The sequence below is a fragment of the Panthera tigris genome, chromosome D3 (assembly GCF_018350195.1).
Source record: "Panthera tigris isolate Pti1 chromosome D3, P.tigris_Pti1_mat1.1, whole genome shotgun sequence".
In the NCBI taxonomy this organism is placed as follows: domain Eukaryota; kingdom Metazoa; phylum Chordata; class Mammalia; order Carnivora; family Felidae; genus Panthera; species Panthera tigris.
Window position 1 is genome coordinate 7,271,757 of NC_056671.1, and position 14,787 is coordinate 7,286,543.

The window sequence follows — 14,787 nt, forward strand, 5'->3', positions numbered from 1 at the left end:
GGGGCCCTGCTGACATCTGGAAGCTGAGTGCGGGCGCGCCTTGGCCCCAGAGACAGACCCCAGCGCTCAGGTGCATGTGCCTCATGACAGCATCAGAGGCCACGTGGCCCAAACCCAGACAACAGCCTCGAGGGAGCTGGTTTCAAATCCTGACTGTGCCACTCAGTTGTTCGTGAACCCTGGTTTCTCATCCATCACAGGGGCAGTACTCACCCTCCCTAAGTAAGTTACCCCAAGGACTGAGACGGCTGCCAGGAGGTGTCAGATGAGACCCTAGCTCCTTCCTACAGGATTGCCTCTACAAGCGGCTTTAGCTCCTTGCAACCAAGTGTCTTTACTTCCCAGGCACCGAGAGAGCAAACCGGGCCTGTTCTGCCTCCCCAGGAAGCCGTGAGCCGGGACGGTCACCAACGACCGACTCCCTTCACGCCACGGCCCTGGCCAGGCCCCTCTCCCGAGGCGGAAGCCGGCACCGCCTGTTGGATGAGCCCAACGACAACCATTTATGTGGGTTTTTTCTAAAATCGCTGGGCTGTCAGTGTCTGTTGTTTCAGCCTACCCACAGCTGGGGGGTGGGAGAAGCAAGAAAACCCAAAGATACAATCCAGAACTTCCAATTCTGTAGGGTCCGGCTTTTCACATACTCGTCAAACATGTCTCTCATGTGATCGAACTGGCGCCGGGTGACAGGGACTCCTGTGGCGGGGAGCAGCTGCTGGCAGGAGCTGCAACAGGCAGAATCAGAGGCAGCTCAGAGCGGCTGGCGTAAAGCTGGACCCGGGGCACCGAACAGGCAGGGCCGGCCCGCTGTCGGCCACGGCAGGCGCGAGGGGGGGCCTCGGAAGGAGGAGGATGACAAAAACCCAGAATGCTGCAACAGAGAGGCGGCTACGGGTGACGGGGCCTCTGTGACACGCACACAGGAGCGCAAGGCGCCAGCCCCGGGCCCCGCGTTCCCAGTCTCACATGATGGTGGTGTTGAGCTCCTCGATTTCCTCCCGCAGCCGCCGGGCTTCCTCCTGCATCTGGCTCCGCTCCTGCTGCAGCTTGGTGATGTACTCCACGGTCTTTTGCAGCGTGATGGCGTGGCTGGTCTGTGGGAGGGGCGGCGGGGTCAAAGCCGCAGCGGCCATGGCGACCCTGCCTGTCCACCCGGCACCGAGGCCAATGAAGCTCCCCACCCACCCAATGCCACTCACCAGCTTGGAATTATTAGAGATCAAACTGTTAAGGGTGTCAAAGCCCATCTTGATGTTGAAGCGCCTTTTCTGCTCAGCTGAAATATGCTTCATCTGCCGGTTCTGCTGGGGAATCAAAGGGTCACTGTGATGCGGTGCTCTGTAAGGCCACCTCCCCTCCCTGCAGAATGGAGCACCTCGGCAGGGGCCACGACTGCTGCTGGTCGGCACCTCCCAGTCACCCTCAGACCCCTCCTCCACGGACCCAGTTCCCAGCTGCGGCCTCCCGGCATATTACAGGGCTCGATGCTGATTCCGGGGCTCAGGCCTCACTGGTAGGTGGGGGAATGGGAAGAGGGGACCTGATCTCGAGGTTAAAGTAGCAAACGTCCAGGCTCCTGATGCTACACCCCAGCCTGGTGAGCACCAGCCAAGTGTGTGGTCCTCCTTTCCTCTGTGTCCCTAGTAAGGGACGCAGCTGCCCCAGTGGCCCCTTGATATTCTCCTTTCCTCCCCAACCCTCCAAGGAAATCAAGACCCGAGAGAGACCTGTGATACCTTTAAAGCAGCCACATTTTTGGGGTCTGCAGATTTCCCTGAGCAGTTGTTCTGGGGAGACTGGGGACTGGGGCTCTGCTCTGAAGCACATGGAGAGGCCTGCCCTGAGTTTGGGCAATCTCGACCTGAGAAGAACAGAGACTCCTCTTAGAACATGGCCGGCTACAGCAGCTGGAACGGTCCTCACCCATGAAAGGAACCCCTGCAAATCCCAAACCCTGGAAACCCATCCGGAACCTCCCACGGCGACCACAGAGCAAAAACGGGAGAAATGCTTGCCAACACCTCAAGGAGGGTTCTGTTAGGTGTGGACAAGGCCTGAAGAAGGCTGGCTGGACATGGAGTGGGAACACGGTCTGAGCTTGACCAGCCACACGTTTTGGGGGACACGGAGAGTTTTGAGGGGAGGTGTGACTGCTAACCCAATTTCCTAAAAAGCCACGTGGAGGCAACCTGCGGTTTCCGCAGCATCTGTAAGGCTCTGGTTCTTACCCTGTGTGTCAAGTGCCCAGGTACCTGTTTATTTTTGTTCTCTCAACGCTACACATACGTTCTCTTATACTTTCTTCAATCCTGCCTACTCCCACGCAAGCCATGTCCTGGTCACTGGCATCTCTCAGGAGTCCCTCTGAGCCCCTGGGGCTGCCCCACTCAGCCCACTCTTTTCCGTGGCACCGATCTCCCTGTGGTGCTCTCTCAGGCAGAACTCCCCCCACGGCTCTGGCGCCCAGGGTTCTGTGCCTCAGAGGACAAGAGGCCACTACCTGAGCCCTAACTTACATCACTGTAGGGGCCTGACTCATAGTCTTTGTCTTTGTCTTTATCTTTCCGGACTGGAGGCCCTTGTTCCTCCAATCCTCCTTGGACAAGTCCCTGTACTGTCTGATCTCTGTGAGCAAAGATCTCTCCTCCTCATGTCTTCCTGTTCAGAAAAGACAACCGTTTACACAGAGCTCCAGGAGCAGCCACGCCCTGCTTTTACTTAAGACAAGAAGGCACCTTTGGTCTCCCTCTCTGATGTGGCATCTGAAAGGAAGGAGCCTGGGTTCTGGTTCTACCCCCACCATGAGGGGCAGAGCCTCGGGCAAATCGTTTATCCCTGGCTTCTCAGCTCTTCGCTGGGCAAAATCAGTTCTACCCCGACCATCTGGCCAATGGAAGGCCCACGCTGTGGAAATGGGTTCAGCAGATGGGAGGTTCTTGAAAACTAAGGGATGACTACGTTGATGTGTAGACAAGGCTGGGTGGTTTCTGTTTTCTGGAAACTGCGGACAAGGACTCTTCGGTCCCCTTTCTGGATCAGAACAGGCAGCTCAGAGCCAGGCCTTTCTAAAGGAGGTCAGGGACGGTGGTCCCCCGAGTGCATCAGTCGCCAACACTGCACACGCTTGCCGCCTTTCTGCTGCTGTGGATGATCTGGCACAACGCCGGGCACTTCCTAGCCTGGGCCGCTATCGGGCTTGTAAAATGTCACTGCACGTCCTGTGAGTCCAGCCCCAAACCTAGGGAAGCCCACAGGCGGTCTCCCTGACCCAGGAGTGGGAGCTCTCAGTTGGCCCACGAAGTCCCAACTGCTCCGGCTGGAGCACACACTCACTGGGACCCGTGGCAGAGGCCTGCTCGCCCTTCACCAGGGACTCTTGCACTGTGCCTGGAGAGAAGAGCCGAGAGACAGGGGCTGGCTGGCTGCTCGTGGGATGGCCGAGGTCTGTCACCAGGATGCCACTGTGGAACTCCGTGACTCCAGGAGCCTGAGTGACACAGGAGAGAGAGGTCACCCCCAACTATAGTCATGCTGGGTGAGGATCACCCAAGAACAGGGCCACACTGCGGTTATAAGGATGCTGAGGGTCTGTCCAGAGCCCTCTCACCCGGGCGATGGAGGCAGGCGTGAGGACCACATTGGACTGGGACACAGTAGAAGCCAACATCCCTTCTCTCTTCAGAGGGCCTGATGTCATAATCACTGCTTGAGGTTGTCCTGAAAAGGCAGCTGCCAGAACAAGAAGGTGAGGGTGGTGTCCCCGAGCCACGGGCGGCCTGCCGGGCCCAGGCCCAGGCCCACTGCACAGTGCTCCCCAGGAGAAGCATAGCCTCTGTTGCTGCTTAGACATTGCTCTCCTCACCACAGGAAAGATGAGACCACAAGGGTACCTGACCTTGGTTTTGTAACTTCTCCTTGAAGGGGACAGATTATAGACCTATAGACCTAGGATGGATTATAGACCACCCGGACCATGCTTTTTCAAACTGGGTTGAGACTAACTTTAAAAGAACAATAGAGGATATACATAAGAGACTAGATCACACACATGCAGATCAGAACACTCCTTTCACATCACTCTGTGTGTGTGTGTGTGTGTGTGTGTGTGTGTGTGTGTGTGTGTGACAAGTTTGCAAGCCTCGGGGACAGGGAAATATTCCTCAGGAAGGGGAGACCAGACTCTGGCTTCCCTCCACTGACTTACCTGAGGCGATGCAAGCATTCTTCAATACCAAGGACACGGGCTCAGGTTTGGGAGCAGGCACTATTTTGGGGGGCTGCTTGGGCCTCCCCCCAGTCAAGGAGACCGGTTTGGGTTGCACAAAAGTTAAACACGGTTGAGACGGCCCAGCGGTTGGAGGCCGGGTGACTGGAGGCAGTGCCAGGCCACAGGGTGACACCGAGGGGGTGGGATGGTGGGTTGTGATGACAAGGCCCTGGCTCTGGCTGAAGGTGGTGGCAGATGCATCGTGGGTGAGGGTGGCGGAGGCCGTGTGCGTGATGACGGAGGGCGACTTGCTGGCTCCAGCAAACTTCGGCTGCAGGAAGGCGGGTGGAGCCAGGGGGCTCAAGGCAGTGGCCGGGGGTGGGGCTAACGGCAGAGCAGGGGAAGCAGGCGCCGGGGCGGGGCTGGGAGACAGCAAGGGCATGGTGAACACCGGGAGGAAAGGCTGGGGGACGCTCAGAGGCTGTGCAGAGGGACCGAAGTCTGTAGGCTGGATAAAGGGGTCTCCAGGTCGGGGAGCTCGATCGCATCCCGGCCTATCCGTAGGGTCTAGGGTGGTGGCCGCAGGAGGCGAAATGAGGCCGTCAGGGAGGTTCACGGTGGGGAGAGCAGGGGCTGGCAGGATGCTCTCCTGAGAAAGGAAGGACAAGTGCTGGATCACACAACTTGCCATCACTTCCCGGTACAACACACCACAAAGTCCAACAACGTGTGGTGGGCGCCTGAGCAGAACCTCTGGACAGAAGGACAAGGCGATAGTTCCCGTCCCCACGGCTGCTAACTGGGGGGAACGGAGCTGTGTCTCCCCGGGCATCCGCAGGGGTCTTGTTTCCATTAGGGACTAAGTGATAACACAGAGCTCAGACAAAGCGACTGTCTGCACACAGTTGGCTCTAGGCCTGGGAGTATCTTGTTTCTGAAGTCCAGCAGGGGTCCCCCCAAAGTCCCTGCCATCTTCTGTTACAGAGCAGAGGCAGCCTGGATCACAGCTGCTCATGGGGTTCCCCCAGGGCAGTTTCACGTATCAACTTCTAGAGGTCACCTCTTCCTAAAAGAGAAACGCTATAAGGAATCAATTGTCAGGATCTCAGTCTCTACAGAATAACTTCTTCCCAGAGCCAGATGGAAGAAGATGGGGCCAGGTTTCTGGTGTCTAACTGGATGCGGGTACCAGCCTGAGAGCCCCTGAGGGCAGAGAGCCATGCCTCATTCAGCTCTGCAGCCCCAGCACCCGATAACCAACTACTGTTAATTGTTGAGTAAAAAGTAAGAGAAATACACAGAACTTGTTTTTATTAGCGATCCATGTTTTTCTTTGCTAATCCTCTCTAAACTGGCCAGAACACAGCTCAGGTTATGTGCAGCCTTAGGCAGGGGCGCCTGCTTACTGACAGTCTCTCTCCCCTCTTGGATATCTCTGCGTGCTTCCGAGGAGGGCCAGAATAGCTTCTTTATGCGTTAGTTGTGCGTTCAGCCCTAGATCTGGCAAGCTCTAGTGTGTTGCTTATGACTGTGTGGCTACTTATTAGCCTGGCCCTCGGCCCCCCTGCCCCCACTCCCTCTACCTGAGCAGGTGGGCTGTTGGGATCCGGTGCAGGTGCTGAGACAGGAGCAGGCAGCACGGAACCAAAAATGGAGCGGCTGGAAGAGAAGAGGTCTGAAAGACAACAGCGGGGGCCTTTGAGCTCCGTGTGCCCATCACATCCTTGAATTAAGATCCAAGCGAACAGGGCACTGAGCCCCATCTTACCCAGAGGAATGCCATGGCATTCCCCCCTGAGGGTGTGCCCCCCTGAGGTAACTCTGCAGAAAGAGGCCCTCTGATGGGAACCGCTCATGCTGGCAACTAGTGTGGGCTCTGAAATACTCCCAGGCCTGGTGTTTCGTGGGCTCTCACGAGCCCAGCTCTAACTGCAGGACACTGCTGGGAGGCGGCTGTGTTGCCAGCGCCCTCTGCTGCCTAGAGGGAGAACTGCTTACGGTTCTGGGCAAACCTGAGGATCTGAGACCGCAGGAATGAGAACGGCGATTCCCTTGAGAGAGAACCGTGTGGCAGAAAAGCTTCCCAGACCTTGCAACTACTACCAAAAAAAAGGTAGTTCTGGAAAAATTCCAAGTCTTCCCCTCTGCCCATTCTAACAGTCCCCTCCACGAAGGGGAAGCACCAGTGTGCTCTGTCCTGGGCAAAAGGAGATCCCGGCAGCCATGGTCTCTGCCTGCCCCGGGTCCTCACCCTGGAAAGGTTCAAATGTGTCCATGAAGTCCAGGTTGGGCTGCAGGGGGATGAGCCCCGGCTGGATCATGTCGGCATTCCCCAGATGTGCTGCAAGAATCAGAAAGGAGACAGAGGCATCATTCTGCCTTCTCAGGCAATGTTGCAAGAACACGTAACGGGCCTGGAACGGGTCCTCCTGGCCCTGTTCACACTCCAGATTCTTCCAAGGAGAAGTGCAGGGAGATGGCTGGAATTTCTACCTTCTTGTGAGTTCATGGCTATTCTCCCCCTTCAGAAGGCAGGAAAGAAAGTGAGTTTTTGTAAGAAAAGTGAAGTGAGTATCCCAACAAGCGCAAGAACAGCTATGCAGAGATCCCTGGTTCTAACTGCTGGTCTGTGGGCTCTTCCCTGAAGGGTAACTGGATGCCCGAATGCTGCCAGGTAAAAGGTCATGCCCAGGAATACCTGATTTTCTTCACAGTGAGTCAGAGGCCCTGTCACTCGGCCTAGGCACAGATCCTCCGCTCAGGGGACAGTATCGGAAACGGCAAACTGATTCAGACCAAATCCCCACCGTCTTCTCACAGTGGCACCACAGGCATGACAGCTGCCCAGGAAGGCCCATTTGCAGTCCCCACGCTCTCAGTGCATGTGACCCTCAGATGCCAGTGACACCGGCCAATCTTTCTGGCAGCCTGCCCTAAATAAGTGGTGCCCAGCAGCTAAGAGATGGCCTTGAGGCAAATCCTGCCCTGGGGGCCCCGGGGGGGGGGGGGGAGGGCGGGGCTGGCAGAGAAGGACACCAGCTGCGTGTTGGAAGCCAAGGATCCGGAGGTGGGTTACCTATTTCCCGGGGGTTGGGCCAGGCCACCGGCTGGTGAGAGGAAAGTGTGGAGAAGAGGGTGTCGCTGAATTCTGACATGAGCATGTCTGTGTCCAGCAGTGGGTCCTCCTCCATGGGCACCGGGGTCTTCCATCCGTCCCCACGTTTGTGCCAATAAAGCATGTCATCATCCTACCGCCAACAGAAGGGGAAGGACAAATCCCAGGGGACCGGTGAACTCAGAACTCCCAATCCCATTGCGCAGGGGGGCGCTACCCTAGTTTACGCAGCGGCAAGGGCTGCTCTGAGAGATGAGGCGGTGGGTGAGCAGGGAGAACTGGCCTGTTCCCTTAGCCTGCATGTCCTCTGTGTGAGAAGGGGCGTGGCCCCCCTGGAGCCGCGGGGACAGCCTGTGTCCCTAGCGCCTTCGGCTGCGGGCTTCACCGAGGGGGCACCCACATCATCGCCGCTTCCCGTCAGAGGAGGGTTCCTCTGCGGGTCCTCCCGGCCCCGCCGCGCACTCACCCGGGCCAGGCTGGACAGGTCCTCATCCTTGTGCTGCTGCAGCTGCGGAGAAAAGGGGAGAAAAGAGCTTCACTCGGGGGCCGGGGAGGGGACGAGGCCCTCGGCCTCTCCTCCCAGAACCATCCGGGCCTCCTCTCCTTGGGAGGCCTGTGAGGGGTCTTGCCCTCTGCCATCGCCAGGCCCACGCCGGGCAGAGACGAGATTCCCAACCAGCGTCTGTGGAATAAACAGCCCCGGTTCACAGCGGGAGAAACTGAGAGCACAGGTAACACGACCGAAGCAGGTCCACCGCTCGGGCTGGGCTAGAACACCGGCTGCCGCGGGAGCAGCAATGGAGCCACGACCTCGGGGGCCAGCGTCCGGATACAGGCCTTCGGTCCTTCCCTCCTCTACGGGGGCTTCCCGCACACGCTCTTCTCGGAGCCCAAGCCGGGTACCCTTTTCTTGAAGTAGGTTCTCCACTTGTGATATTCCCGGATCACGATCTCAATGCGGCTCTTCCAGTACTTCCCTTCTGTGGTGATGGCCTGCGAAGGGAGGCAGGTCAAGGTCAAAAGAGGGGCATCCAGGCTGACCGGCAGAACTCGACCTGAAGACAGAGATGTGTCTGACACCGGAAGTCAGCCCCGGGCAGCGCGGCTCAGAGGGCCCTGCCGCGCGCCTACAACCTCATTCGCCGACGTGTCCCGCCTCTCCGGTGCTACGACCAGCCTCTACCTAAGGACGTGCTTTTATTTCACGACCTCAGATGACCAAGGGCAGCTTCGGCAGCATGGTTCCTAAGGGTCCGGATTGGAGCGTGGGTCAGAGAGAGTGCTTGGGCGGGGGAGAGGGAGAGAGATAGTGGGGGGAGAGGGAGAGAGATGGGGGGGAGGGGGGAGACAGAGAGAGGGAGAGAGGGAGAGGGAGAGGGAGAGGGAGAGGGAGAGGGAGAGGGAGAGGGAGAGGGAGAGGGAGAGGGAGAGGGAGAGGGCCCTCCGTCCTGGTGCCAGAAGAGCCCTAGAGAGAGAGCCAGGGGTAGCAGTGAATGCCTGATCCAGGAGACCCTGCCACATTTTCGAAGGGTGAAAACAAACGGCCAATCACAGAAGTTTTAGGTGGAAAGTGACTCCGAGAGTAGCTACTTCAACCTTCCCATCATGCACGTGAGCCCCTTCCAAGATATCCCTGAAGCGCTCTGGCAACAAAGAAACCACGACTGCCTCAGAGAGCCGGCCTCGCTTTCAGATTGCTTTTTGTTTACGGCTGGAGTATATTAAAGCGAATCCCAGGTATCATAAGACCCATTTAATTTCACCCAAAAATACTTCACTGTGGGTCTCTCTGACAGTGAAGAATGTTGACAGTGGATAATACAGTATTATCACCAAACCCAACAAAATGATATTCCTTAATATTGTCTAATATCAGACACACCCCACAGCTCAAAAGGGTCTTTCATTGGGTTACTTTCTAATTTTTCCCATTCCATCCAAACAGTGAGACGTGCTTGGATAGCATTGAAACAATGCAGAAGCGTGTAAAGGGTACCTGCCTCACTGTAATCCTCCTTCCCAGAAGTACCCACCAATAAAGGATTTCTGTATATCCTTCTAGACTTTTCCTACACACCCGCAATCACATAGATACACTTTATTCTTTTTTATTAAAAAAAATTAAAGTTTATTTTTGAGAGAGTGCACGTGCATGCCCACGAGCATGGGTGGGGCAGAGAGAGTGAGGGAGGCATAGAATCCGAAGCAGGCTCCAGGCTCTGAGCTGTCAGCACAGAGCCCAACGTGGGCTCAAACCCATAAAGTGTGAGATCATGACCTGAGCCGAAGTCAGACACTTAATTGAGTCACCCAGGCACCTCTAGATACACACTTAAAAAAATTAACATAAAGTTACTAAAATACAGTTGTGCAACTTTTTTTTTTTTTCATTTACTATTTCTTCAGCATCTTCCTATCTCAGCATATAAAGATCTTGAAGTCATTTTTTTTAAGGATTTTATTTTTTGAGAGAGAAAGCACGCATGCACGCATAAAAGCTAGGGAGAGGGGTAGAGGGGGGAAGGGGGGAAGGGAGGGAGAGAGAGGGAGAGAGAGGGAGAGAGAGGGAGAGAGAGGGAGAGAGAGGGAGAGAGGGAGAGGGGGGAGAGAGAGAGAGAGGGAGAGAGAGGGAGAGAGAGAGAGAAATCTCAAGCAGGCTCTACACTCAGTGTGGAGCCTGATATGGGGCTTGATCCCATGACCCTGAGATCACGACCTGAACTGAAATCAAGAGTCAGACACTTGGGGTGCCTGGGTGGCTCAGTGGGTTAATGTCCGACTTTGGCTCAGGTCATGATCTCACAGTTTGTGGATTCAAGCCCCACGCTGGGCTCTGTGCTGACAGCTCGGAGCCTGGAGCCTGCTTCAGATTCTGTGTCTCCCTCTCTCTGACCCTTTCCCGCTTGACTCTCTCTCTCAAAAATAAACATTAAATTTTTTTTTTTTTTATATAAAAAAAGAAGAGACGCTCGACTGACTGAGCCACCCAGGCGCCCCTTGAGATCATTCTTTGTTGAAGATAATCTGTCTTGTAAGGAGACCAAATCCCTCCCTGCTGACGTCCAGAGAAATGCCAACATTGAGGGTAAGTCCCAGGGAGAGAACCCCTTAGTCCTCAGGTCAACCCAGCCAGAGAAGAGGGGAGTCCCGTGGGCTGTCACATCCTCGTCCTTGCGAGGACACCATGGCGGCCAGGGCAGCAAGGCTAGACCTGTTCCCTGAACCCCCGCTGCGGAATCCACCCCCTATTCCCAGCCCTGGGAGAGCTGCTTCCTCCTGATGAGGGAGGATCCTTTCCAGCTACTAATGGTCCAGGGCCAAGTACCTCTGGCCTGCGATGCTCATCCACTTCAACAGAGCCATCTAGTGGAGTGACGAAGTGGCACACGGGATTCTTGCGCTTCTCCAAATCTGGGCAGAGAAACGAGGAGACGTCATTGCTATGACCAAGACCCCTGAAGGAACCCCTGCCCGCTCTGTCCACATGCCCCTCAAGGTGCGGCCCTCCTTCCCTCGAAAATGAGATTTCAGAGAATAAAGGAAAAGAATCTGTAACTCACAGGTAAGGTAGGCAGTCTGGCTTATCAAGAGAAATGCCAGCCTAACCCAAGCATGCCCCCAGCGCGCGGATCTCCTACAGAGGCCACAGGATCTACCTGCACGAAAGCCAGCTAGAAACAGAACGAGGCCTGGGTCTGCATCTTCTTTGAAAATAGGAACTGTTCCCTGACTCTTTGAAGGTCACTCTCTGCTATGCCCTCCTTGACTCCCCTGAAAAGAACAAACCCCTCCTTCCTCCTCTGCCTTTACAACACTGGGCCCAAGCGCCTAACCTAACAGTGGGCACGCGATGCTGTGAGCAACTGGCTAACACGTCTGTCTCCTGCAGATTATAGGCAACTGCATGAGCCCCTGACTGGCTCCCCGTGCCTGATGGCCGAGAAGTATCCAGTTCATGAGGATCCGGCTTGGTTTTCCGATTGCTGCAGACTGCCCGAGAGAGGCTTCCTTTTGAGGCACAATGTCTGGAAAGTGGGCTCTGGGGACCCGAGGTGCACAGGCTTCCAGGTGCTAGAACCTTGGGGCCCCCGCGGTCCCCTCCTGCCGGAAGGCCAAGCAGCACTCACACTGCATGTACCACGCCCGCCAGATGGCATTATTGAGCCGTATCTTGTCTCTCCACTGCAGCTTCAGGCCCTTGAAATTCTTCCACTTTGGAGACACCAACTTCCCACTGAAAGGCAAGACCAAGAAGGGAAACTTAGTGGTTCCTCTGAAAATGAAACAAAATCACAAAGGGCCACCCCGTCACTCCAGACCTAGAGTAATCTATCACAAGCCACAGGCTAGGCTGGAGAGAATACACACGTCACTCCGGGATTTCTTCAAAGGGATCAGCAGCAGGGAAGGGGGAGGTGTGCGTGGCGGCAATGGTGTCCGCGGCTCGCAGGGGAGGCAGGGCTGGCTGCGGCTGCGAAGTTTGCAGTGGGAGGATGGGTATGTGGTCACTGCCCTAGGCTGCTGGCTTTCACAGGTCTTTTAAATTTTTCATAATTAAAAATTAAGAATCTTTTGATTTTTCAATATAGCAAACCATCACGTTGTGCATCTTCTGAAACTTGTGCAATGTCGTATGTCGATTACAACCCAGTAAGGCTGGGGCGAAAAAAGAAAGAAGGAAATCTGCTGGCGACTGAATGAAAGCCGAACTCCTTTAACCTGGTCCGTCTCCTTTGCCACCAGTCCCCAGGAGGCACTGACAATACAGGCACACAAGTGTCCCACTGGCCTTAGAGCCTGTGGGGGCCCTCTCCTGCCTCCAGGCCTGTGCACACACGGTCTTCACTCTTCGTGGAGCTCCTTCTGCCACCTGCTCGTCCTTTAACACGCTGCCGCAATACCATCTGGCCTCCCCCAGGCTGCTGCTGACCCCTTCAGGGCTCCCTGAGCACCATTCAGACTCGAAGGCAGCACTGAGCTACCCTCCACAAAGCAACGTCTACACCCACACCTCCACGCAGCCCGTGAGACGTCATCACCCCGAGCACCCAGCGGAGAACCTGGCATACAGCAGGGGCTCAGGTAATAACTGTCCGCCGCATGAGTTAAAGAGCCCCACACACCAAGCTAACAGCAGGCGAGGCGCGCCACCTGGCACAGCCTTCTCGGAGAGTTGAGTTTCCCAAGTGCTAAGATAGAAGCCACCTCTGGGTGGCTGACACAGGGTTTCCCTTTTTCAGAAGGCATGAGGCGTGCAAGGCGCCATTCGGTCCACATCCAAGGGGGATCAGGTGGTTCTACCTGTGAGCCACAGCCCTGCCTCTTCTGCTGAGCCAACTCAGAAAGACCTCGTGAGGAAGAACAACAGGTATCTCCAGAGACGGCACCCAAACAGTAAGACTTACCGGAACCCGAGAACCCGGCTTATAAAGCAAAGCCCCTGGCTGTGCTCCTGGCAAAGACCTCAAGCCTCCCCCACTCACCCCAGGGAGCCAGGCTTCAGATCACACAGGCCAGAAGGCTACGTACGATCCGCAGAGAGAAAACATCACAGGACGCCCTCGTAAGAATCGGAGGGACGGACAGCAGCAGCCTCAGCTCAAAGGGTTAGAGGTTTCAAACCTGTCACACACCCTCCTTGCTGCCTGTCCCCAGTCCAAAGGCCCCCTAACCCAGCTCCGAGTGGTCCACTTGCACTCAGGGCCAGTGGCCAGGGCTGGAGGCTCGGCTGCATCACACGTGCACCGGGCAGCTTTTGCAGTTGGGTAACCTGTCTGACGGCTGGATAATCATAACTCAGGATGACACCATCTCCTCCAGAGTATGTGCATAAGGATTAAGTGACGGTGCGTATGTATGTACACATATACACTTAGACACATATAACTGGTAAGCCTAAAGCAAAATATGTTATTAATGGCCATCTCCAAGTTACCTCTGAAAAGCCCGAGTCTTAACACCCCCTGACTCGAAACGTTCTTTCTTTCGTGTTTGCCACCACTGTCACGTGGCTCTTCCTTCCCCACAGGAGGAAAAAAGTGACACCCATGGGCCCACCCTCAATACCAGTGAACAAAGACCTGGGCAGAGGTCAGCCCTGTCCAAGCGCTTTGAAGGCAGGAACTGGGTCTCATTCCCTCATTCGAGAAGGGCGAGCGCAACGAGCGGAGGAAAGGGGCAGATGGGGAAATGAGGCCCCGCCCCTGGGGAGCATACAAGGTGCTGAGGGTCACAAAGAAGGACAGAGGGCTGGGGTAGCACACAGCCTTATAACCAACCCGGTCAGAGCAGTCAGAAGAGGCTTTCTGAAGGCGGTGACATCTCAGCCAAGGCCCGGAGGCTCAGAAAACTTGGGCTAAACCACAAGGTGGCGAGTGGCCCCTGCCTGTGACAGCCTTGACGTGAGCCAGAACACGCCTGGTGGGGAGCTCCAGGACGAGGCGGAGCGCCGGGGGAGGCGTGCAGGGTGCTTTAAACCGGGCCGGGGAGCAGAGTAGATTAGGTCCCTCCGTTTGGCAAACCAACCCTCCCTCCCCTCCTCTGCAAGATCTTTCAGCAACTTAGTATCTAGCCAGGCAGGTGGTTCCAGGGGGAAAAAAACAATTAGAAAACTCCCTCTTTTTTTTTTATTTCCTTAAGGGGAAAAAAAACCCTACTTTTTCTATAACTGACAGCTTCCTCTTACCGAAGCCCAGGATTCAAAGGCCACCTGCACAGAGGGCTGCTGAGGACAGAAGCCCAGAAGGGTTACAATGCAAACGAGGAAGGACCCCAGAGAAGAGAACAACCTCTGGTGTCCTGCAGTGTCTGTTAAGAACTAACCACTGGGTGGGGCGCCTGGGTGGCTGCATCCATGCTTAAGCATCCGACTCAATTCTGATCTCGCCTCACGTCCTGATCTCACGGTTAGTGAGTTCCAGCCCCCCGACAGGCTCTGTGCTGACAGAGCTGAGCCCGCTTGGGATTCTCTCTCTCCCTCTCTCTGCCCTTCCCCTGCTCGCTCTTGCTCTCTCTCTCTCTCTCAAAAATAAATAAACTTAAAAAAAACCCGCAAAACCATTGGCTTAAATACAAACAGACCCTTACCCCTGCTTTGTGAAGAAAAAGTGACTGAGGGGCGCCTGGATGGCTCAGTCGGTCGAGCGTCCGACTTTGGCTCAGGTCATGATCTCACAGCTTGTGAGCTCGAGCCCCACGTCAGGCTCTATGCGTGGGGCTCTGTGCTGACAGCTCAGGGCCCGGAGCCTGCTTCGGATTCTGTGTCTCCCTCTCTCTCTGCCCCTCCCCACTGCGCATGCACGCTCTCTCTCAAAAACAAGTAAGCATTAAAAATTTTTTTAAAAAATTAGAGAAAATACCCATGACTCACAGGTGCCTGGGTCTCTCAGTCGGTTGAGCGTCCGATCTCGCGGTTCATGAGTTTGAGCCCATGAGAGTGTCTCCCTCTCTCTCTGCCCCTCCCCAC

The 14,787-nt window shown here is 55.7% G+C and overlaps 1 protein-coding gene across 2 annotated transcripts in view; it reads right to left on the bottom strand.

Annotated features, from left to right (window-relative positions):
* LOC102970116 (MLX interacting protein) overlaps nt 1-14,787 on the bottom strand; it is a 60,496-nt gene that overhangs the window by 6,424 nt on the left and 39,285 nt on the right. Inside the window, exons 2-15 of one of the 2 annotated variants that reach the window (XM_042961375.1) lie at nt 11,450-11,556; nt 10,648-10,733; nt 8,226-8,315; nt 7,789-7,830; nt 7,284-7,455; nt 6,459-6,548; nt 5,791-5,882; nt 4,205-4,856; nt 3,608-3,729; nt 3,334-3,487; nt 1,737-1,861; nt 1,200-1,301; nt 967-1,094; nt 602-725 (exon numbers count right to left, since the gene is read on the bottom strand). In XM_042961375.1, coding sequence (XP_042817309.1) covers nt 602-725; nt 967-1,094; nt 1,200-1,301; nt 1,737-1,861; nt 3,334-3,487; nt 3,608-3,729; nt 4,205-4,856; nt 5,791-5,882; nt 6,459-6,548; nt 7,284-7,455; nt 7,789-7,830; nt 8,226-8,315; nt 10,648-10,733; nt 11,450-11,556 — 2,086 coding nt within the window. Of the gene's footprint in view, nt 1-601; nt 726-966; nt 1,095-1,199; nt 1,305-1,736; nt 1,862-3,333; nt 3,488-3,607; nt 3,730-4,204; nt 4,857-5,790; nt 5,883-6,458; nt 6,549-7,283; nt 7,456-7,788; nt 7,831-8,225; nt 8,316-10,647; nt 10,734-11,449; nt 11,557-14,787 lie in introns of both variants that reach the window. The other variant, XM_042961374.1, reaches the window with a different exon arrangement.